General features: G+C 75.2%; 2 protein-coding genes across 2 annotated transcripts; one reads left to right on the forward strand and one right to left on the reverse strand.

The window, feature by feature from the left end:
* Positions 1 to 29: 29 nt before the first annotated feature.
* On the forward strand, positions 30 to 7,694 carry MUS81 (MUS81 structure-specific endonuclease subunit). Its single transcript, XM_072881539.1, has 15 exons — positions 30 to 216; positions 309 to 432; positions 1,156 to 1,177; positions 1,301 to 1,409; positions 1,495 to 1,566; positions 1,723 to 1,793; positions 1,860 to 1,974; positions 2,167 to 2,276; positions 3,075 to 3,193; positions 3,804 to 3,904; positions 5,317 to 5,433; positions 6,198 to 6,293; positions 7,172 to 7,275; positions 7,447 to 7,530; positions 7,599 to 7,694. Exons 1-15 carry the CDS (start codon positions 82 to 84, stop codon positions 7,663 to 7,665), a joined length of 1,446 nt encoding a protein of 481 aa, XP_072737640.1. The 5' UTR covers positions 30 to 81; the 3' UTR covers positions 7,666 to 7,694.
* A 924-nt stretch (positions 7,695 to 8,618) lies between these two features.
* On the reverse strand, positions 8,619 to 20,183 carry BBS1 (Bardet-Biedl syndrome 1). Its single transcript, XM_072881540.1, has 18 exons — positions 20,106 to 20,183; positions 19,914 to 19,981; positions 19,742 to 19,776; positions 18,713 to 19,000; positions 18,568 to 18,614; positions 17,831 to 17,869; positions 17,410 to 17,477; positions 16,653 to 16,778; positions 14,785 to 14,888; positions 14,117 to 14,250; positions 12,876 to 13,032; positions 12,046 to 12,115; positions 11,266 to 11,418; positions 10,586 to 10,707; positions 10,216 to 10,342; positions 9,763 to 9,838; positions 9,253 to 9,346; positions 8,619 to 8,705 (listed from the first exon to the last, which is right to left on the reverse strand). Exons 1-18 carry the CDS (start codon positions 20,123 to 20,125, stop codon positions 8,619 to 8,621), a joined length of 1,815 nt encoding a protein of 604 aa, XP_072737641.1. The 5' UTR covers positions 20,126 to 20,183.
* Positions 20,184 to 20,274: the final 91 nt, after the last annotated feature.

Raw genomic sequence — 20,274 nt, forward strand, 5'->3', positions numbered from 1 at the left:
CGCCGTGTGAAGAGCGGTTCCGGGTCAGAGGTCGCCGCTGTGCCGGCAGCGGGAGCTCGCCGTGACCGGCCGCCCCCCGCCATGCTGGAGCCCGCCGCCGCTCCCCGCCGCCGCCGCCGCCGCCCCCGCAGCCCCCCCAACCCCCTCTTCACCCGCTGGCTGCGGGAGTGGCGGGACGAGGCCACCGGGCCGCGGGCGAGGGGCGTCTACGAGCGGGTGGGTGGCGGGGGGACGGGGACACGGGGCCCGGTGCCCCGGTCGGGCGGGGCTGTGCCGGCGGGCCGGGTCCCACCGTGTCCCCGCCGCAGGCGCTGCGCTCGCTGTCCCGGTACCCGCTGCGGCTGCGCTCGGGGCAGGCGGCCGCCATCCTGCAGCACTTCGGGCCCGTCCTCTGCCGCCGCCTCGAACAGCGCCTGCGCCAGCACCGCGCCGGTGGGCGGGGCTGAGGGGCGGGGCCGGGGGAGGGCGGGGCGGTGGTGGGAGGCCACCCCCCTCTGCCAGTGCGCTCCGGGGGGGGGATTGGGGGCGGGGCTTTGTGGGAGGCCACCCCCTGTCAGTGCCTGGGGTGGGCGGGGCCTCCAGGGAAGGGGCGGGGCTTGGGGTGGGCGGGGCTTTGTGGTGAGGCCACCCCCCTGTCAGTGCCTGGGGTGGGCGGGGCCTCCAGGGAAGGGGCGGTGCTTGTGGTGGGCGGGGCTTTGTGGGAGGCCACCCCCTGTCAGTGCCTGGGGTGGGTGGGGCCTCGAGGGAAGGGGCGGTGCTTGTGGTGGGCGGGGCTTTGTGGGAGGCCACTCCCTCTGTCAGTGCCTGGGGTGGGCGGGGCCTCGTGGGAAGGGGCGGGGCCTCGAGGGAAGAGGCGGGGCTTAGGGTGGGCGGGGTTTTGTGGGGAGGCCACCCCTCTGCCAGTGCTGGGGGGAGCCCTCTGGGGAGGCGTGGTTTGGGGAGGTGTGGGAAGGCGGAGTCTCAGGTGGGCGGGGTTTCTGGTGGGCGGGGCCTCAGCGCCCGCACCCCCCACGGCAGCCCTGCGGGGGGGGGGGCCCTGTGGGGGGGAGTGGGCGGGGCTTGGGGTAACCCCAAGGATAGTGGTGGGGGCTCAGGGTGGGTGGGGCCAGAGGATGCTAATTTGCATGCTGATTTGCATATCGTCCCCCTCCCCAGAGCAAGGCCTCCCCCCCAGCCCCCCGCAGAGGGGAGGGGCCCGCAGAGCCCCTGGCTCCGCCCACGGTGAGTGGCACCACCGCCCCTCCCCAGCCGGGGCCCTGCTGGGGGGGGGGGAGGGGGTGGCACCCGGACACCTGGGTCGCCCCCGCCCCGATGTCGCATCCCTCCCTCCCCCACAGCGCCGCCCCGCCCGCGACTACCGGCCCCTCCCCCGCTCGGGGGCCCACGCCCTCCTGCTGGCCCTGCGCCAGGTGAGCCCCGGCTGGGGGGGAGGGGCCCGGACGCCTGGGGGTGTCCCCGCCCCCCCCAATAGCTCACCAGAAGCCCCGCCCCCAGAGCTCAGAGCCCCTCCCAGAGGCGGAGCTTCTGCGGCAGGCCCAACCCCTCTGCGACCGGCCCCTGACCCCGGTAAGCGCCGTCAGCAGGGACCAGAGTGAACGGGGAGCGGGGGTTGCCAGCACCTACGCCCCTCCCCCACCCAGGCCTGCCCCTCCCCCTCTCGTGGGACCCCCTGAGGGTGCCGGGGGGGAGGGGATGCACCCTCTGTCACCCTTCCCCCCACAGGCAGCCCCTGGGGGGGCTCTGGGCACCCTCCTGCGCCGGGACCTGCTGCAGCGGAGCGGCCGCCCCCCCCGGTACGCCCGGACACCGGGGTCCCCCCCCCCCCCGGGGATCACCCCTGCTCACCCCTCCCCCTCCAGGTACTCGCTGGCCCCACGGGGTCAAATCCTGGCCCAGCGATTGGCTGCTGCTGCCCTGGAAGCCCCGCCCCCGCCCCAGGGGACCCAGGCGGGCGGGGAGGGTCCCCGGCTGGGGGAGGGGAGAACCCCTCCCCCTCCCCCCCGTGAGTCACGTGGACGCCTGGGGGGGGGGAGGGGAGGGGGAGTTCCCAGGCACCTGGGTCCCCTGGGGGGGAGGGGGTGGGTTCACCCTGGGGGGGGAAAGGGGGAGTTCCCAGGCACCTGGGTCCCCTGGGGGAGGGGATGGGTTCACCCTGGGGGGGAGGAGGGCCCCCCCCGACGCCTGGGTCCCCCCAGGGCTGCCCCCGAGCTGGAGTTCGAGCTGCGACCTGGCGAGTTTGACATCATCCTCTGCGCTGACGTCACCGAGGCCAACGGGTGCCTGTTCCCTCCCCACTCTGTCCCCCCCGTACCCTCCCCCACCACGTCCCTTCCCCACCCTCTCCCCCCCGCCGGGCTGCTCTGTCCTTGTCCCAGGGCTGGCGCGTCCCCATCCCTGTCCCACGGTGACAGTCCCCATCCCGGGGGTGGCACGTCCCTGTCCCCACCCCAGGGTGTCCCTGTCCCCATCCCGGGGGTGGCACGTCCCTGTCCCCACCCCAGGGTGTCCCCATGCCAGGGGTCCCCCGTCCTCCCCCCGGGCTGTCCCTCTCCCCGGGGTCCCTTCTGTCCCCCTGGGGTGTCCCTGTCCCCGTTGCCCCTCCGGGGTCCCCTCTCCCCCCCAGCTGCTCATGTCCCCGGGTCCCCTGTCCCCGTCCCCCCGGGGTCCCCTGTCCCCACCCCCCGGGGCGTCCCTGTCCCCGGGTCCCCCTGTCCCCGTCCCCCCCGGGTCCCCCTGTCCCCCTCTCCCCCCCGGGCTGTCCCTGTCCCCGGGTCCCCCTGTCCCCGTCCCCGGGGTCCCCTGTCCCCATCCCCCGGGCTGTCCCTGTCCCCGCCCCCCGGGGTCCCCTGTCCCCTCTCCCCCCGGGCTGTCCCTGTCCCCGGGTCCCCTGTCCCCGTCCCCCGGGGTCCCCTGTCCCCACCCCCCGGGCTGTCCCTGTCCCCGTCCTCCCTGGGGTCCCCTGTCCCCATCCCCCCGGGCTGTCCCTGTCCCCCGCCCCCGGGGTCCCCCTGTCCCCCTCTCCCCCCCGGGCTGTCCCGGTCCCGGTCCCGGTCCCGCTGAGGGCTGTCCCGCAGGCGGGGCCCCGGGGGGGGCCGGGTGCCGGCGCTGCTGCGGGGCCGGGTCCCGCTGCTCCTGCGCCGCCTGCCCGTGGGGGACTTCCTGTGGGTGGCCCGCGAGAGGGACCCGCCCCCAGGTGGGCGGGGACAAGGGCCGGGGCGGGGCCGAGGGGCGGGGCCGGGGCGGGGCGCGGCGGGGGCAGAGCCACTGGTGGGGACGGGGTGGGAGCGGGGGTGGAGCCTGGTAGGGCTGGGCGTGGCCGGGCTCGGTGGGCGGGGCGAGGGGTGGGGCCAAGGCGCTGGGCCTGCCCCCATGGGTCTGGGTGGGCGTTTGGGGGCGTGGCCAGGCGGTGACTCCACCCCCATGGCGCTGCGGTGGGTGGATGTGGGCGGGGCCAGGGGCGGTGGGCGGGGCCGGGTCCTGCCACGGCCCGCAGGGAGCTGGGTGGGAGGGTTGCTGGGGGTGGGGCCAGTGAGTTGGCTCCGCCCTCATGGAGGCGGGGCCGGGGGTGTCCCCGCCCGCCCCCCCCCCGAGCTGGCAAGGGGTGGGGCCAGGTGCCGACTCCGCCCCCGTGGGGGTGGTGGGCGGGGCCAGGCAGTGACCCCGCCCCCAGCATGCTCCGCCGTGAGCTCTGATGTGCGGGCGGGGGGTGTGGGCGGGGCCCGGGTTTAGGGGCGGGGCCCGGGGGCGGGGCCCTTGCTCTGAGGGCGGGGCGGGGGCGTGGTTAAGCGCTGGCCCCGCCCCAGGGCGCCCGCCCCGGGAGCTGGTGCTGGACGTGGTGGTGGAGCGGAAAGCGGCGGCGGATCTGGGGCACAGCCTGGGCGACGGGCGGTACCGGGAGCAGAAGGTGCCCGGGGACTGGGGGCACTGGGAGGGGCTGGGGGCACGGGGGACTGGGGGCACTGGGAGGGACTGGGGGCACTGGGGGGACTGGAGGAGACTGGGAGGGACTGGGGGCACGGGCGGACTGGGGGGGACTGGGGGCACTGGGAGGGACTGGAGGGGACTGGGAGGGACTGGGGGCACGGGGGACTGGGGGACTGGGAGGGACTGGGGGCACTGGGGGACTGGGGAGACTGGGAGGGACTGGGGGCACTGGGGGACTGGGAGGGACTGGGGGCACTGGGAGGGACTGGAGGGGACTGGGGGGCACTGGGGGACTGGGAGGGACTGGAGGGGACTGGGGGCATGGGGGCACTGGGAGGGACTGGGGGACTGGGGGACTGGAGGGGACTGGGGGCATGGGAGGGACTGGGGGACTGGAGGGGACTGGGGGACTGGGGGCATGGGGGGACTGGGGGCACGGGGGACTGGGAGGGACTGGGAGGGACTGGGGGCACGGGGGGACTGGAGGGGACTGGGGGGCACGGGGGGACTGGGGGACTGGGAGGGACTGGGGGACTGGAGGGACTGGGGGCATGGGAGGGACTGAGGGGACTGGGGGACTGGGGGCATGGGGGGACTGGGGGCACGGGGGGACTGGGAGGGACTGGGGGCACTGGGGGACTGGAGGAGACTGGGGGAACTGGGGGTATGGGGGGACTGGGGGCACTGGGGGACTGGAGGGGACTGGGGGACTGGGGGCATGGGGGGACTGGGGGTATGGGGGGACTGGGGGACTGGGAGGGACTGGGGGCACGGGGGACTGGGGGTATGGGGGGGACTGGGAGGGACTGGGGGCACAGGGGGACTGGGGAGACTGGGAGGGACTGGGGGCACGGGGGACTGGGAGGGACTGGGGGCACTGGGGGACTGGGGGCATGGGGGGACTGGGGGCACGGGGGGGACTGGGAGGGACTGGGGGCACTGGGGGGACTGGAGGGGACTGGGGGACTGGGGGTATGGGGGGACTGGGGGCACTGGGAGGGACTGGGGTGGACTGGGGGCATGGGGGGCACTGGGAGGGACTGGGAGGGACTGGGGGACTGGGGGCATGGGGGGACTGGGGGCACGGGGGGCGGGAATGGGGGTCTGGAGGGGTCCCAGCGTAGAGGGGTGGAGGAAAGAAGGGGAGTCTGGAGGCACTGGGGGATGGGGGAGTCAGGGGACTGGGGGCTCTGGAGGGGACTGGGAGCCACTGGGAGGGACTGGGGCGGCAGGGGGGGTGGGCAGACAGGAGTCTGGGGGGCAGTGGGGGGAGGGGAGGTGAGGGGGGCACTGGGAGCACTGGGTTGACTGGGGGCACTGGGGTGACTGGGGGCCACTGGGGTGACTGGGGGCACTGGGGGCCACTGGGGTGACGGGGGTGCCTGCCCCCAGTTCCGGCTGGGCCGCTGCGGGCTGCGCCAGCCCGTTTACCTGCTGGAGGAGCCGGGGCGGGGCGAGTGGCTGCCCCTCCCCCTCCCCGTCCTGCGCCAGGCGGCCGCCAGCACCCAGGTACCCCGGCACCCATGGGACCCCCCGGCACCCACAGACCCCGCCCCGGGGCTCCCTCGCATCTCCAGGACCCCGCTCGCACCCATGGGACCCCCTGGGACCCCCCGGGACCTCCGTGGCACCCAGTGGGACCCCCCCCACATCTATGGGACCCCCCTCCAGGCCCCCCGCGCCCCCAGCACCCATGGGACCCCCCCCCTCACCTGGGACTCCCAGCACCCCCCGGGACCTCCCCAGCACCCATCAGCCCCACCCAGCACCTCCCTCACTCCCCCAGAGCCCTGCTCGCACCCATGGGACCCCCGGGACCCCTGCACCCATAGGACCCCCAGCACCTCCCCTGCACCCATGGCACCCAGTGGGACCCCCCACACCTATGGGACCCCCCGAGCTCCCCCCCAGCACCCACGGGGCCCTGTGGGACCTCCCTGCACCCACGGGACACCCCAGGACCCCCAACACCCATGAGACTTCCTGGGGCCCCCCAGCACCCATGGGACCCCCCCCCTCCCTCCCTGGGACTCCCAGCACCCCCCGGGACCTCCCCAGCACCCATCAACCCCGCCCAGCACCTCCCCCACCCCTGGGACCCCCAGCACCTCCCCTGCACCCACGGGACGACCCCCCCAGCACCCCCAGGACTCCCCTCCCCCCCCCCCGGGACATCCCCCACGCCCCGGGTGGGGCCCCGGGGGGACCCAGGCAGCCGAGGCACCCGGGGGGGAGGGGGGGTCCCCGGGGCTCAGGGGACCCCGTCCCGGCAGGTGGGGGACGGTTTCTTCGTGAAGCGGACGGGGGGACCCCGGGAATCGGCCGCGTATCTGGGGGTGCTGGGGGAGCAGCTGCAGCGCCGCTACGGGGTGGGGACACGGGGGGACGGGGGGTCACAGAGATGTGGGGACACGGGGGGCGGGGTGGGGGAGATGGGGGACGGGGACAGGGGGTCACAGAGATGTGGGGACATGGGGGATGCAGGGACACGGGGGTGGGGATGGGGGACGGGGGAACACGGGGGTGGGGGAGATGGGGGCGGGGGGACATGGGGGTCACAGAGATGTGGGGACATGGGGGATGCAGGGACACGGGGGTGGGGGGGACAGGGGGATGTGGGGGTGGGGACAGGGGGGATGTGGGGACACGTGGGGACATGGGGACACGGAGAGGGGAGTGGGGGTGGGGACGGGGGACACGGGGGATCATGGGGACACATGGGGACATGGGGGTCACGGGGACATGGGGGACACAGGACGTGGAGGGGACAGGGGGATGTGGGGACAGGGGACCTGAGGGACAAGGGGACACATGGGGACAGGGGGCGGTGCGGGGACGCTGGGGACATTGGGGGGGGGACACGGGGGTGTTTGGGACATTGCGGGGGGAGGACCCGGGGTGACAGGGGGTCCCTGAGCCCCTCCCCTCCGTGTCCCCCCCAGGGCCGGGTCCTGCGGGCGTGGTGGGGGACGTGGCCGCCAGGGCCCCCGGCCCCCAGGGCTCCCTGCCCCTCCTGCCCTTCCAGCGGCTGCGCGGAGGGGGCAAGAACCAGGTGGGGAGGGGCGGCACAGGGTCCCCGGGAGGGGGTGGGGGGTCCCTTGGGGGCGGGGGGGGTCCCTGAGGAGGTTGAAGGGGGTCAGGGTGCCCAGGAGGAGGGGGCGGTGCTCGGGGGGCTTTGGGGTTCCGGGGGGAGGGGGGCAGGGATATTTTGGGGTCCCCCTTCACCCCCTTTCCCCTCCCCCCCCAGGCCCAGACCGTGGGCGAGGTCTTCGCCCGGCAGCTGCTGCAGCTGGGGGGGCTCCGCGGGGGGAGGGCGGGCGCCGTCCTGCGCCGCTTCCCCACCCCCGCCAGGTACGGGGGCCGGGGAGGGGCTGGGTGCCCCCGGGTGTGGGGTCCGGGCTGTCCCCCCCCCCGGGAGGGGCCACCCTGCGCCGCCCCGCCCCGGGACGCCGGGGAAGTTGGGGATGGGGGTCCCCCATGCTGGGGTGCCCCTCCCCACCCGCCCGCCCTCCCTCCCCACAGCCTCATGGCCGCCTACAGCCGCTGCCCCGGCCCCCGGCAGCGCCAGGCCCTGCTCAGCGCCGTCCCCTGCGGGCCCCTGGGGAGGTGAGGACCCCCTGCCCCCCCGCCCCGGGCCCCCGCCCCGGGGCCCTCACCCGCTCTCCTCCCCACAGGAACCTGGGCCCCACCCTCAGCCGCCGCCTGGCCCAGCTCTACGGCACCGCCGGGCCCCTGCCCTGAGCGGGACCCCGGCACCCCCCGGCACCCCCTGTCACCCCCCGGCACCCCCTTGTCAACCCCTTGTCACCCCCCTGTCACCCCTGTCAACCTCTTTGTCACCCCCGGCACCCCCTTGTCACCCCCGGCACCCCCCTTGTCACCCCCCTTGTCACCCCCCTTGTCACCCCCTTTGTCACCCCCTGGTCACTCCTTGTCACCCTCCTTGTCACCCCCCTTGTCACCCCCCCGTCACCCTCCCCTCCCCACTCCCCTTTCCCCCCTTGCCACCCCCCCTTTGTCACCCCCCCGTCACCTTCTTGTCCCCTTGTGTCCCCCCCCAATAAAGTCCCCGCCCCCGCCAGGTCCCCTGACAGCGGCTGCAGCACCAGGAGCTTTATTACAGGGGGGGACACGGTGACACCGCGGGGACAGGGACGGGGTGGCAGTGACACAGGTGACGGTGACAGGGTGAGGGTGGCACAGGTGACAGCGACAGGGTGAAGGTGACACCAAGGTGACACTGGTGAGGGCGATATGGGGGAGGGTGACAGTGACAGAGGTGACGGTGACAGGGTGAGGGTGACAGCGACAGGGTGAAGGTGACACCAATGATGGTGACAAATGTCTTGGTGACACTGGTGAGGGTGACAGTGACAGGGGTGATGGTGACAGGGGAAGAGCGACAGGGTGAGGGTGACAGGGTGATGGTGACAGGGTGAGGGTGACAGTGACACGTGCTGGCGGCACAGGTGACAGCGGCAGGGTGACAGTGACACCGGTGGCAGGCGAAGGTGACGGGTGCAGGTGGCCCCGGCGAGGGGGACACCGGGGACGGGGGGACGGGTGCTGGGGACGGGGCGAGGGCGACCGGGCGAGGGCGACGCGTGTGGAGGTGACGGCTGCTGGTGACGCCGGGGACCTCGGTGACGGGGGACGGTGACGCCGGGGACCTCGGTGACCCGGGCGGGGGCAGCTCAGGCGGGCGCCAGCGCCCCGGGCGGGGGGAGGCCGACCTGGGCCGTCAGCAGCGGCGACGCCCAGCCCTGGCGCAGCACCAGCACCTGGGGGGCACCCGCTTGGGGGGCAGCACCCGCTTGGGGGGCAGCACCCCCCTATGGGGCAGCACCCGCTTGGGGGGGCAGCACCCACGGGGGGGGGGGAGCACCCAGCTATGGGGTGGAACCCCTATGGGGCAGCACCCACTTGGGGGGCAGCACCCACGGGGGGGGCAGCACCCAGCTATGGGGCAGAACCCCTATGGGGCAGCACCCACTTGGGGGGGCAGCACCCACGGGGCGGGGAAAGCACCCAGCTAGGGGGCGGAACCCCTATGGGGCAGCACCCACTTGGGGGGCAGCACCCAGCTATGGGGTGGAACTCCTGTGGGTAGCACCCGCTTGGGGGGGCAGCACCCACGGGGGGGGGCAGCACCCAGCTATGGTGTGGAACCCCTATGGGGCAGCACCCGCTTGGGGGGCAGCACCCACTTGGGGGGGCAGCACCCACGGGGCGGGGAAAGCACCCAGCTATGGGGCAGAACTCCTATGGGGCAGCACCCGCTTGGGGGGCAGCACCCAGCTATGGGGCAGAACCCCTATGGGGCAGCACCCACTTGGGGGGCAGCACCCACTCGGGGGTCAGCACCCACTTGGGGGGCAGCACCCACTCGGGGGTCAGCACCCACTCGGGGGTCAGCACCCAGCTATGGGGCAGAACTTCTATGGGGCAGCACCCACTTGGGGGGCACCACCCCCCGCTATGGGGCACCACTCTCTTCATGGGGGAGCACCCTCACTTATGGGGCACCCCCACCCACAGGGCAGAACCCACCCCCTGCCCCATGGGCAGCACCCACTTATGGGGCAGGACCCCCCCACCCATGGGGCAGCACTCATCTATGGGTCAGTCCCTCCATGCTATGGGGCAGCCCCATCGCTATGGGGCAGCCCCTATGTATGGGGCAGCCCCCCCACTATGGGGCATCACCCTATAGATCAGCTCCTCATCTATGGGTCAGCCCCTCCCCCCGCCTCTTCTACAGGTCAGTCCCCCCATCTATGGGGCAGCCCCCTCGCTATGGGGCAGCCCCCCATCTATGGGGCAGCCCCCCATCCTCACCTGCAGGCGCCCGGGGCGGCCCCGGCTCCAGCCAGGTCCCCACCACGTAGCTCAGCCCCGGCACCAGCAGCGGCACCTGGGGGGGGGGGGGAGAGATTTGGGGGGCCCCTGGGGTCCCCAAGATTTGGGGGGCCACGGGGAGGGGGAGGGAGGGCAGGAATTGGGGAGCCAGGGTTTGGGGGTGCGGGGGGTTGGGGGAGTCAGGGTGCCCCATGGGGGTGTTGCGGTGCTGGGGGGGCCCCCATGGGGTTTTGGGGTGCCGCGGGGGGGGTCAGGAGCCCCGGGGGTTTTGGGGTGCCGCGGGGGGTCAGGAGCCCCGGGGGTTTTGGGGTGCCGCGGGGGGGTCAGGAGCCCCGGGGGTTTTGGGGTGCCGCGGGGGGTCAGGAGCCCCGGGGGTTTTGGGTGCCCCGGGGGGTCAGGAGCCCCGGGGTTTTGGGGTGCCGCGGGGGTTACCTTGATGCAGGGGGCTGGAGGCGGCGGGGGGGTGGCAGCGCAGCAGCAGCAGGAGGTCGGGGGCGGGGGCGCCCCCGGGGAGCAGCACCCGCAGGGTGAGCCGCAGCCGGGGGCCCAGGCCCTGCACCTGGGGGGAGGGAGGGGAGGGAGGGGGTCAGGGACCCCCCACCCCAGGCACCCCTCCCCCCCCAGGGGACGCCGACCCCCACCCAGGGACCCTCCCAGGGGACCCCAGTGTCCGGGTGCCCCCACCCCCCACCCCCGAGGGACCCAGGGCTTTGGGTGCCCCCACCCCCACCCCCAGGCATATGGGTGCCCTCCCCCCCGAGGGACCCAGGGCTTTGGGTGCCCCCCGGACCCCCGTACTCACGCTGGCGGTGAGGGTGATGGGGAGCCCCCCGCGGGAGCCGCCCTCCCCCAGGGCCCGGGCCAGGCCCCGGGCGGCCCCGAGGCGCAGCCCCCCCAGCTCCCGCTGGAACCGCCCGTGCATCCCTGGGGGGCACCCATGGGTGCTGCGCCTCCCTGCGCACCCACGGCTGCCCCCCGCATCCCCTTGGCCCCCCTCCCCCCGATCCCCACCCACACGGGTGCCCCAGGACCCTCAGCACCCCCTCCGTGGGTGCCCCCAACACCCCCATGGGTGCCCCCGCACCCATGGGTGCCCCAGGACCCTCAGCACCCCCTCCGTGGGTGCCCCCAACCCTCATGGGTGCCCGGGGACCCACATCAGCCCCCAAGTGGGTGCCCCCCCGCCCAGGGGAGCCCCAGACCCCACAGCCCCCCTATGGGTGCCCCCCACCCATGGGTGCGCCAGGAGCCACGGCACCCCCCATGGGTGCCCCCCACATCCCCTCGGGGGCCCCCCCCGATCCCCACCCACACGGGTGCCCCAGGACCCAGAGCAGCCCCCCACGGGTGCCCCCCAACACCCCCATGGGTGCCCCTCCCACCCATGGGTGCCCCAAGACTCACGGCACCCCCCGTGGGTGCCCCCTCCCCAGCAGCCCCATAGCCCCCCAGGGCCCCCCACCCATGGGTGCCCCCACTCACGGGCGGCGTCCTCGCGCTCCCGCAGCGCCGCGTCGACGAAGAGGCGAGTGCGGGGGGGGAGGGGCAGGCGGGGGCTGGGGGCGGGGGGGGAGCACCCAAGGGTGCCCCCCAGCTCCGCCCGCCGACGCAGCATGCGGATGGACAGGGCACCCCCTGCGGGGACCATCAGCCCCACGGCACCCACGGGTGCCCCCGCCCAGCCCCACAGCACCCGTGGGGCACCCCCAGCACCCTTGGGTGCCCTCCCCATCACCCCACAGCACCCACGGGTGCCTCCACCCGCCCCGCAGCACCCAGCCCCACAGCACCCAGCCCCGCGACCGCCCACAGGTGCCCTCGCCCCCAGCCCCACAGCACCCGTGGGGCACCCCACAACCCCACAACCACTCGTGTGCCCCCTCCCCGACCCCACGGCACCCATGGGTGCACCCCGCTGCCCCACAACCACCCACGGGCACACCCCACAGCACCCACGGGTGCCCCCACCAACCCCACAGCACCCACGGGTGCCCTCACCCAGCCCCACAGCACCCATGGGGCGCCCCACAAATCACTCATGGGTGCTCCCCAACCCCACAGCACCCACGCGGTAACCCCAGCACCCATGGGTGCCCCCCAACACCCCACAGCACCCACAGGTGCCTCCACCCACCCGCAGCACCCAGCCCCACGACCACCCACGGGTGCCCCCGCCCCCAGCCCCACAGCACCCATGGGGCACCCCACAGCCACCCACAGGTGCCCCCCCCCCCCAGCACCCATGGGTGCCCCGGCACCCACCGCGCGTGGTCATGATGAGGGTGTTGTCCTCGCGCCCGTAGCGCCCGAAGCAGAGCCCCGTCACCACGTCCTGGGGGGAGCCGGGGGTCCGGGGTGGGGGGCCCCAGGGTGGGGGGCCCAGGGGTCCAGGGGCTGGGGGGGATGGGACGCAGAGCAGCACCCAGGGCTGGGTGGGGGGCTGGGACTGGGGGCCCAGGGGTCCCCGGGGGGCCTCTGGGGGGTCCCCGGGGGTTTGGGGGCTCCCGGGTATTTTGGGGGTCCCAGGGGTTTGGGGGTCCCGGGGGTGGCGGGGGGGTCCCCACTTGGGGGGGGCGCAGAGCAGGGTGTGGGGCTGGGGTCCCAGCGGTGCCCTGGGGGTGCAGGGTCAGGGGTCCGGGGGGGGGGTCTGGGGGGTCCCAGGGGTTTGGGGGCTCCCGGGGTATTTTGGGGGGTCCTGGGGGTGGCGGGGGGTCCCCACTTGGGGGGACACACGCAGAGCAGCACCCAGGGCTGGGTGGGGGCCCGGGGTGGGGGGCCCAGGGGTGCCCGGGGGTGCAGGGTCAGGGGGTCCCAGGGTGGGGGAGGGCTCCCGGGGTTTGGGGGCTCCCGGGGTATTTCGGGGGTGCCGGGGTTTTGGGGGTCCCGCGGCCGGGTGGGGGCCCCCGAGGGGTGGCGGGGGTCCCCGAGGGGTGGCGGGGGTCCCCACCCAGGTGCAGAGGACGCAGAGCAGGGCTGGGGGTCCCAGGGGCGCGCGGGGGTGCGGGGTCAGGGGTCCCGGGGTGGGTGGGTGCCCAGGGGTTTGGGGGGGGGTGCGGGGGTTTTGGGGGGTGCGGGGGTTTTGGGGTCCCCACCTGGGTGCGCAGGACGCAGAGCAGGCTCCGGCCGCGGTAGAGCCGCAGCTCCCGGGTCTCCAGCGCCAGCAGCGCGGCCCCCAGCCCCCGCCCGGGCAGCGCCGCCCCGCCAGCGCCGCCACCCCCCGGGCTGGGGCAGCACCCACAGGCGGCGGCCCTGGGGGGGCAGGGGGGTTAGGGGGTGGGGGGCGCAGGGGGGGCAAGAGGGGGGTATGGGGGGTAGGGGGTCTCAAGGAGGCTAGGGGCTATGGGGGGGTGGGGGGTGTGGGGGGCTCGGGGGGCAAGAGGGGGGTATGGGGGGGTAGGGGTCTCAAGGAGGGCTATGGGGGGTAGGGGGGTGGGGGGCTCAAGGGGTCCCGAGGGGGTTAGGGGGTGGGGGGCCCGGGGGGCAAGAGGGGGTATCGGGGGTTAGGGGAGTGGGGGGCTCGGGGGGGCAAGAGGGGGGTATGGGGGTTAGGGGTCTCAAGGAGGGGCTATGGGGGGTAGGGGGTGGGGAGGCTCAAGGGGTCCCGAGGGGGGTATGGGGGGTTAGGGGGGCTGGGGGGCTCGGGGGGGCAAGAGGGGGGTATGGGGGGTAGGGGGTGGGGGGCTCAAGGGGGGCAAGAGGGGGTATGGGGGGTTAGGGGTCTCAAGGAGGGGCTATGGGGGTAGGGGGGAGTGGGGGGCTCAGGGGGGCAAGAGGGGGGTATGGGGGGTAGGGGGGTGGAGGGGCTCAAGGGGGTCCCGAGGGGGGTATGGGGGGTAGGGGGGCTTGGGGGGCCTGGGTGGGGTTAGGGGTCCCAAGGGGGGCTATGTGGGGGTTAGGGGGCTGGGGGGTCTCAAGGGGTCCCGAGGGGAGGTATGGGGGGTAGGGGTCCCAAGGGGGCTATGTGGGGATTAGGGGGCCGGGGGGCTCAGGGGTCCCGGGGGGCTATGTGGGGGTTGGGGGGCGGGGGGGCTCAGGGGGTCCCGGGGGGCTATGTGGGTCCCCGAGGGGGGTCCCATGGATCCTGGGGAGTCCCGGGCGGCCCCAGGGGTCCCATCAATCCCAGGGGTCCGGGGGGTCTCAGGGGTCCCCGGGGTCCCGTGGCTCCCAGGGGGTCCCGGGGGGCCCAGGGAGTCCCAGGGGTCCCATGGCTCCCGGGGGTCCCACGGGTCCTGGGGGGGGTGGTCTCAGGGGGTCCCAGGGGGTCCCACAGGGTCCCATGGCTCCCGGGGGTCCGGGGGCCCCGGGGGGGTCCCGGGGGGGTCCCGGGGGTCACCTGGGGGGTGAAGGCCTGCAGGGAGCCCGCGGCGGTGGCGGCCAGCAGCCCCCCGTCCTGGGCCAGCAGCCCCACGGGGCGGGAGCCCAGCGCCGCCAGCACCCGCCCCCGCCCCCGCGTCCTGGGGGAACGGGCTGCACCCCAACACCGCACCCGACACCGCACCCCTGCACCCCTGCACCCCAACACCGCACCCAACACTGCACCCCTGCACCCCAACACCGCACCCGACACCCTGCACTGCACCCCGACACCCTGCACCCCGACACCGCACCCCGACACCCTGCACCCAAACCCTGCACCCCTGCACCCTAACACTGCGCCCAACACCGCACCCCTGCACCCCAACACCGCACCCGACACCGCACCCCTGCACCCCGACACCGCACCCAAACCCCGCACCCCAACACCCTGCACCCCTGCACCCCAACACCGCGCCCAACACCGCACCCCAACACCGCGCCCAACACCGCACCCCTGCACCCCTGCACCCCGAAACCGCACCCGACACCGCACCCCTGCACCCCTGCACCCCGAAACCGCACCCAACACTGCACCCCTGCACCCCTGCACCCCGACACCGCGCCCCGACACTGCACCCAAACCCCGCACCCCAACACCCTGCACCCCTGCACCCCAACACTGCACCAAACACCGCACCCCGACACCCTGCAGGCCGTACACGGTGCACCCTGCAGGCCAGCGCCAGGCGGCAGCGCCCATCCCCGGGGCCTCGCGGCACCACGAAGGCGGGGGGCGACGGCACCCAACCCTGGGGGGGCACCCATGGGGGTCAGGGGGCACCCAGCCCTGGGGGCACCCATGGGGGTCGGGGGGCACCCAGCCCTGGGGCACCCACGGGGGTCAGGGGACACCCAGCCCTGGGGGCACCCACAGGGATCAGAGGGCACCCAGCCCTGGGGGGGCACCCACGGGGGTCAGGGGGCACACAGCCCTGGGGGGGCACCCACGGGGGTCAAGGGGGCACCCAGCCCTGGGGGGCACCCAACCCTGGGGGGCACCCATGGGGGTCAGGGGGCACCCAGCCCTGGGGGGGCACCCATGGGGGTCGGGGGCACCCAGCCCTGGGGGGCACCCACAGGGATCAGAGGGCACCCAGCCCTGGGGGGGCACCCACGGGGGTCAGGGGGCACACAGCCCTGGGGGGGGCACCCACGGGAGTCAGGGGGGCACCCAGCCCTGGGGGGCACCCACGGGGGTCAGGGGGGCACACAGCCCTGGGGGGCACCCACGGGGGTCAAGGGGGCACCCAGCCCTGGAGGGGCACCCAACCCTGGGGGGCACCCACGGGGGTCAGGGGGCACCCAGCCCTGGGGGCACCCATGGGGGTCAGGGGGCACCCAGCCCTGGGGGGGGGGCACCCACGGGGGTCAGGGGCACCCAACCCTGGGGGGGCACCCACGGAGGTCAAGGGGGCACCCAGCCCTGGGGGCACCCAACCCTGGGGGGCACCCACGGGGGATGGGGGCACCCAGCCCTGGGGGGGGCACCCACGGGGGTCAGGGGGCACCCAGCCCTGGGGGGCACCCAACCCTGGGGGGCATCCACGGGGGATGGGGGGCACCCAACCCTGGGGGGGCACCCACGGGGGTCAAAGGGGGCACCCAGCCCTGGGGGGCACCCAACCCTGGGGGGCACCCACGGGGGACGGGGAGGGCACCCACGGGGGTCAGGGAGGGCACCCACGGGGGTCGGGGGGCACCCAGCCCTGGGGGGGAGGGAGGCAACGGGATCAGGGGCCACCCAGGGGGGTTGGGAGGCACCCAGGGGGTCTGGGGGCACCCACCCAGGGTCTTGGGGACACCCAGTCCTGGGGGAGGAAATGGGGGGCACCCACCCACAGGGATCAGGGAGCACCCAAAAGGGTCAGGGGCACCCTGCTCGGGGGGCACCCACAGGGGTCCTGGGGGCACCCAGTGTGTGGGGGCAGGGGGCGGGGTCCCCAGGGGATCTGGGTGGGGGTCAGGGTGGCACGGGGGGTCCCTGGGGGGTCAGGGGGTCCCAGGGGGTCCCAGGAGGGTCTGGGGGGTCACGGTGTCACCGGGGGGTCCCAGGGGTTGGGAGGTCCCAGGGGGTTCCTGGGGGTCAGGGTGTCCCTGGGGGGTCTGGGGGTCAGGGTGTCCCGGGGGGTCTGGGGGGTCAGGGTGTCCCAGAGGGGTCCCCGGGGGTCTGGGGGTCAGGGGTCCCGGGGGTCCCAGGGGGTCTGGGGGGTCACGGTGTCACGGGGGGGTCCCAGGGGGTCCCGGGGCTTGGGAGGTCCCAGGGGGTCCCTGGGGGTCAGGGTGTCCCTGGGGGTCCCGGGGGTCCCTGGGGGTCAGGGTGTCCCGGGGGTCCCGGGGGGGGTCTGGGGGGGTCAGGGGGTCCCAGGGGGTCCCAGGCGGGTCTGGGGGGTCACGGTGTCACGGGGGGTCCCAGGGGGTCCCGGGGTTGGGAGGTCCCAGGGGGTCCCTGGGGGGTCAGGGTGTCCCTGGGGGTCCCGGGGGTCTGGGGGGTCAGGGGGTCCCGGGGGTCCCACCTTGCAGAGGACGGTGAAGGCCTCGGGGTCGAGCACCAGGACGTCCCCGTCCTCGGTCCCCAGCACGGGACAGTCCGGGGTCCCCTCGGGGCCCCCGCGGCAGCGCCCCAGGCAGGTCACCACCGACTGCGGGGACAGGGGCGTCACGGGGGGACACGGCGGGGACACGGGGGGGACACGGGGGGGACACGGGGGGACGCGTGGGAACAGGAGATGCACGGGGGGCCACATGCGGGGGTAGGGGACACAGCGGGGGGCGCTGGGGACACGCGGGGACAGGGGACACGGGGGGGACACACAGGGGCCATGGGGGGGACGCGGCGGGGGGACACGCGGGGAGGGGACATGAGAGGACACAAGGTGGGGGACATGGGGGGGCACAAGGGGACATGGGGGGACATGGGGGGACACGAGGGTGACAGGGGGACGTGGGGGTGACACAGGAGGACACAAGGGGACACGGGGGGACATGGGGGGGACATGGGGGGACGGGGGGACACGTGGGGACAGGGGACACACGGGGGGCCACACATGGGGGTAGGGGACACACCGGGGGGGCGCTGGGGACACGCGGGGACAGGGGACACGGGGGGGACACACAGGGGCCATGGGGGGGGGACACGGGGGAGACATGAGGGGACACATGGGGGTGACACGGGGGTGCACAAGGGGACATGGGGAGGACATGAGGGGGACACGGGGGACGGGGACCTGGGGGTGACACGGGGTGACACGGGGTGACACGGGTGACACCCACCTGGCGGAGCAGCGGGCGCCTTGTGCTGCGCCACGAAGGGGGCCAGGTCGGGGGGCAGCGCCAGCAGCCTGGGGGCACCCATAGCACCCACGGCCCCGCACCCCGACACCCACCCCCGTGGGACCCCCAGCACCCGTGGACATCCCCCAGCCCCCCAGCACCCATCGGGTCATCCCACCCCCAGCACCCATAGCCCCCCAGCAGCACCCCAGCACCCATGGACCCCCAGGTCCCCAGCTCCCCCCAGCACCCATGGGCCCCCCAGCACCCATGGAGTCACCCCAGCCCCCCAGCACCCATGGGCCCCCCAGCACCCATGGGGTCACCCCAGCCCCCCAGCACCCATGACCCCCCTCCAGCACCCCCAAGGTCACCCCAGCCTCCCCCCAGCACCCATGGGTGCCCCCAGCACCCAACTCACCGCAGTGACTGCGCCGTCAGGGGCACCTCGGCCTTATCCCTGCCCCCCCAACACTCCGTCAGGGACCCGGGCATCGGGGACCCCCCCAGGGGCACCCAGGGTGCCCCCCCCAAGGGGACCCAGGTGTCCGGGGTGTCTCTGAGGGGACCCAGTGGCCGGGGACCCCCCCAAGGGCATCCAGGGTGCCCCCCCGAAGGGACCCGGGCATCTGGGGACTCCCCCAGGGACACCCAGGGTGCCCCCAAAGGGACCCAGGCACCCGGGGTGCCCCCCACCCACAGCCCCAGGCACCCAGGGTGCCCCTCCCGAGTGGATCCAGGCACCCAGGGTGCCCTCCCCAAGGGACCCAGGCATCTGGGGTGCCCCCGCCCAAGGGACCCAGGCACCCGGGGTGCCCCCCCCGAGTGGATCCAGGCACCCAGGGTGCCCCCCAAGTGGATCCAGGCACCTGGGGTGCCCCCCTCATGGGACCCAGGCACCCTGGGTGCCCCCCCCACAGCCCCAGGCATCCGGGGTGCCCCCCCAGTGGATCCAGGCACCCGGGGTGCCCCCAAGGGACCCAGGCATCTGGGGTGCCCCCGCCCAAGGGACCCAGGCACCCGGGGTGCCCCCCCAAGGGACCCAGGCACCCAGGGTGCCCCTCCCAAGTGGATCCAGGCACCCGGGGTGCCCCCCAAGGGACCCAGGCAACTGGGTGCCCCCACCCACAGCCCCAGGCATCCGGGGTGCCCCCCCACCTCAAATCCTCCAGCATCTCCTTCAGCATCGAGGGGTCGATCTGATCCTGGGGGCCTCCCAAAAAGAGAGGGGGGTCAGGGTGACCCCAGGGTGCTCGAGGAGGTGGGGGGCACCCATCGTGGGGGGCACCCCGATATCCCTTACCTGCGCAGCCTGGAGCCAGAGCTCCCGCTCGAGGGGGTGGGGGGGGCGGGGGGGCAGCGAGTACTTATAGAAAGGGCGCAGGTTCCTATAGACGTACAGGGCGGGGCCGGCGGCCACCACCAGCAGGGCCCCCGGGCCCCCCAAATTTCCGCCGCCCCCCAAAGCGCCGGCTCCGAAAGCCCCCAGCCCCGCCGGGGCGTCGGGCAAGGCCAGGGTGCTCAGGGTGCCGGCCCCCCGCAGCACCGCCAGCCGCGGCCCCCCCGCGACCCGGGGGATCCCCACCACCAGCTGGGGGAGATGGGGTGATGGGGGGGGTCCTCATAATGGGGACCCCCCGGCACACAGGGACTCCCCGATAGCAGGTTGGGGACCCCCAGCTTCTCCCCCCCCCCGGTCCCCAGTGTGCCCCCATGGCACCCGGGGACCCCAGCACCCCAAAACCCTCATGGCACCCAGGGACCCCCCCAGCTTCCAGGGGACCCCCCAAGATCTCCCCATAGCACCCACTGGCCCCCAGCACCCCAAAACCCCCCAGCACCCAGTGACCCCCAGAGCACCCACTGGCCCCCAGCACCCCAAAACCCCCACAGCACCCAGTGACCCCCAGAGCACCCACTGGCCCCCAGCACCCCAAAACCCCCCACAGCACCCAGTGACACCCCGCACCCCAAGACCCCCATAGCACCCAGGGACCCCCAGAGCACCCAGGGACCCCTGCACCCCAAAACCCCCCAGCACCCAGTGACCCCCAGAGCACCCACTGGCCCCCAGCACCCCAACCCCCCCCAGCACCCAGTGACCCCCAGAGCACCCACTGGCCCCCAGCACCCCAAAACCCCCCAGCACCCAGTGACCCCCAGAGCACCCACTGGCCCCCAGCACCCCAAAACCCCCCATAGCACCCAGTGACACCCCCGCACCCCAAGACCCCCCATAGCACCCAGGGACCCCCAGAGCACCCAGGGACCCCAGCACCCCAAAACCCCCCAGCACCCAGTGACCCCCAGCACCCACTGGCCCCCAGGTCACCTTGTGCTCCCCATCTCCGTGCAGATCAGCCAGCGCTGGGAGAGGCGGAGGGTCAGGGGGCACCCAGGGCTCCGGGCACCCCTCCCCCACCTCAGGGCACCCCTCCCCCCCCCCTCAGGGCACCCACCCCCCAGGCACCCACCCCTCCCCCGGGCACCCACCCCCCGCTCACCCATGCAGCCGGGGAAGGAGCGCAGCCCGGCCAAGGGGTCGTCGTGGGCCTCCAGCCATAGCGAAGCGCTGCGGGGGGCACCCAGGCGTCCGGGGGGGGCACCCAGGCGTCCGGGGGCACCCAGGCGTCCGGGACCCCCACCCCGACCCCACCCACCCCCAGCCCCAGACCCCGACCCCCCCCCGCCCCCACCTCTCCTCAGCCGCCGCCATCGCGTTGCCACGGCGACAAGGGGGAACCGGAGCGCCCGGAAGTGACGGCCCCCGGCGCTTCGCCCCGCCCACCCCGCCGTCGCCTTAGCGACGCTGACCCCGCCCACAGCCCCCTCCTCGTCGCCACGCCCCCTTCCCCGTGGTAAAAG

Source organism: Ciconia boyciana, chromosome 16 (assembly GCF_034638445.1).
Source record: "Ciconia boyciana chromosome 16, ASM3463844v1, whole genome shotgun sequence".
Taxonomy (NCBI): Eukaryota; Metazoa; Chordata; class Aves; order Ciconiiformes; family Ciconiidae; genus Ciconia; species Ciconia boyciana.

Bases quoted from the DNA above. Each gene is read 5' to 3' on its own strand.
- MUS81 (XM_072881539.1), top strand. From the start codon at position 82: ATGCTGGAGCCCGCCGCCGCTCCCCGCCGCCGCCGCCGCCGCCCCCGC. The intron at 433-1,155 runs GTGGGCGGGGCT...CCCCCTCCCCAG, and splicing joins CCTGCGCCAGCACCGCGCCG to AGCAAGGCCTCCCCCCCAGC. The intron at 2,277-3,074 runs GTGCCTGTTCCC...GCTGTCCCGCAG, and splicing joins GACGTCACCGAGGCCAACGG to GCGGGGCCCCGGGGGGGGCC.
- BBS1 (XM_072881540.1), bottom strand. From the start codon at position 20,125: ATGGCGGCGGCTGAGGAGAG. The intron at 19,001-19,741 runs GTGACCTGGGGG...CATCTCCCCCAG, and splicing joins ACGGAGATGGGGAGCACAAG to CTGGTGGTGGGGATCCCCCG. The intron at 10,708-11,265 runs GTGAGTGGGGGC...GGTGCCCCCCAG, and splicing joins GGAGCGCGAGGACGCCGCCC to GGATGCACGGGCGGTTCCAG.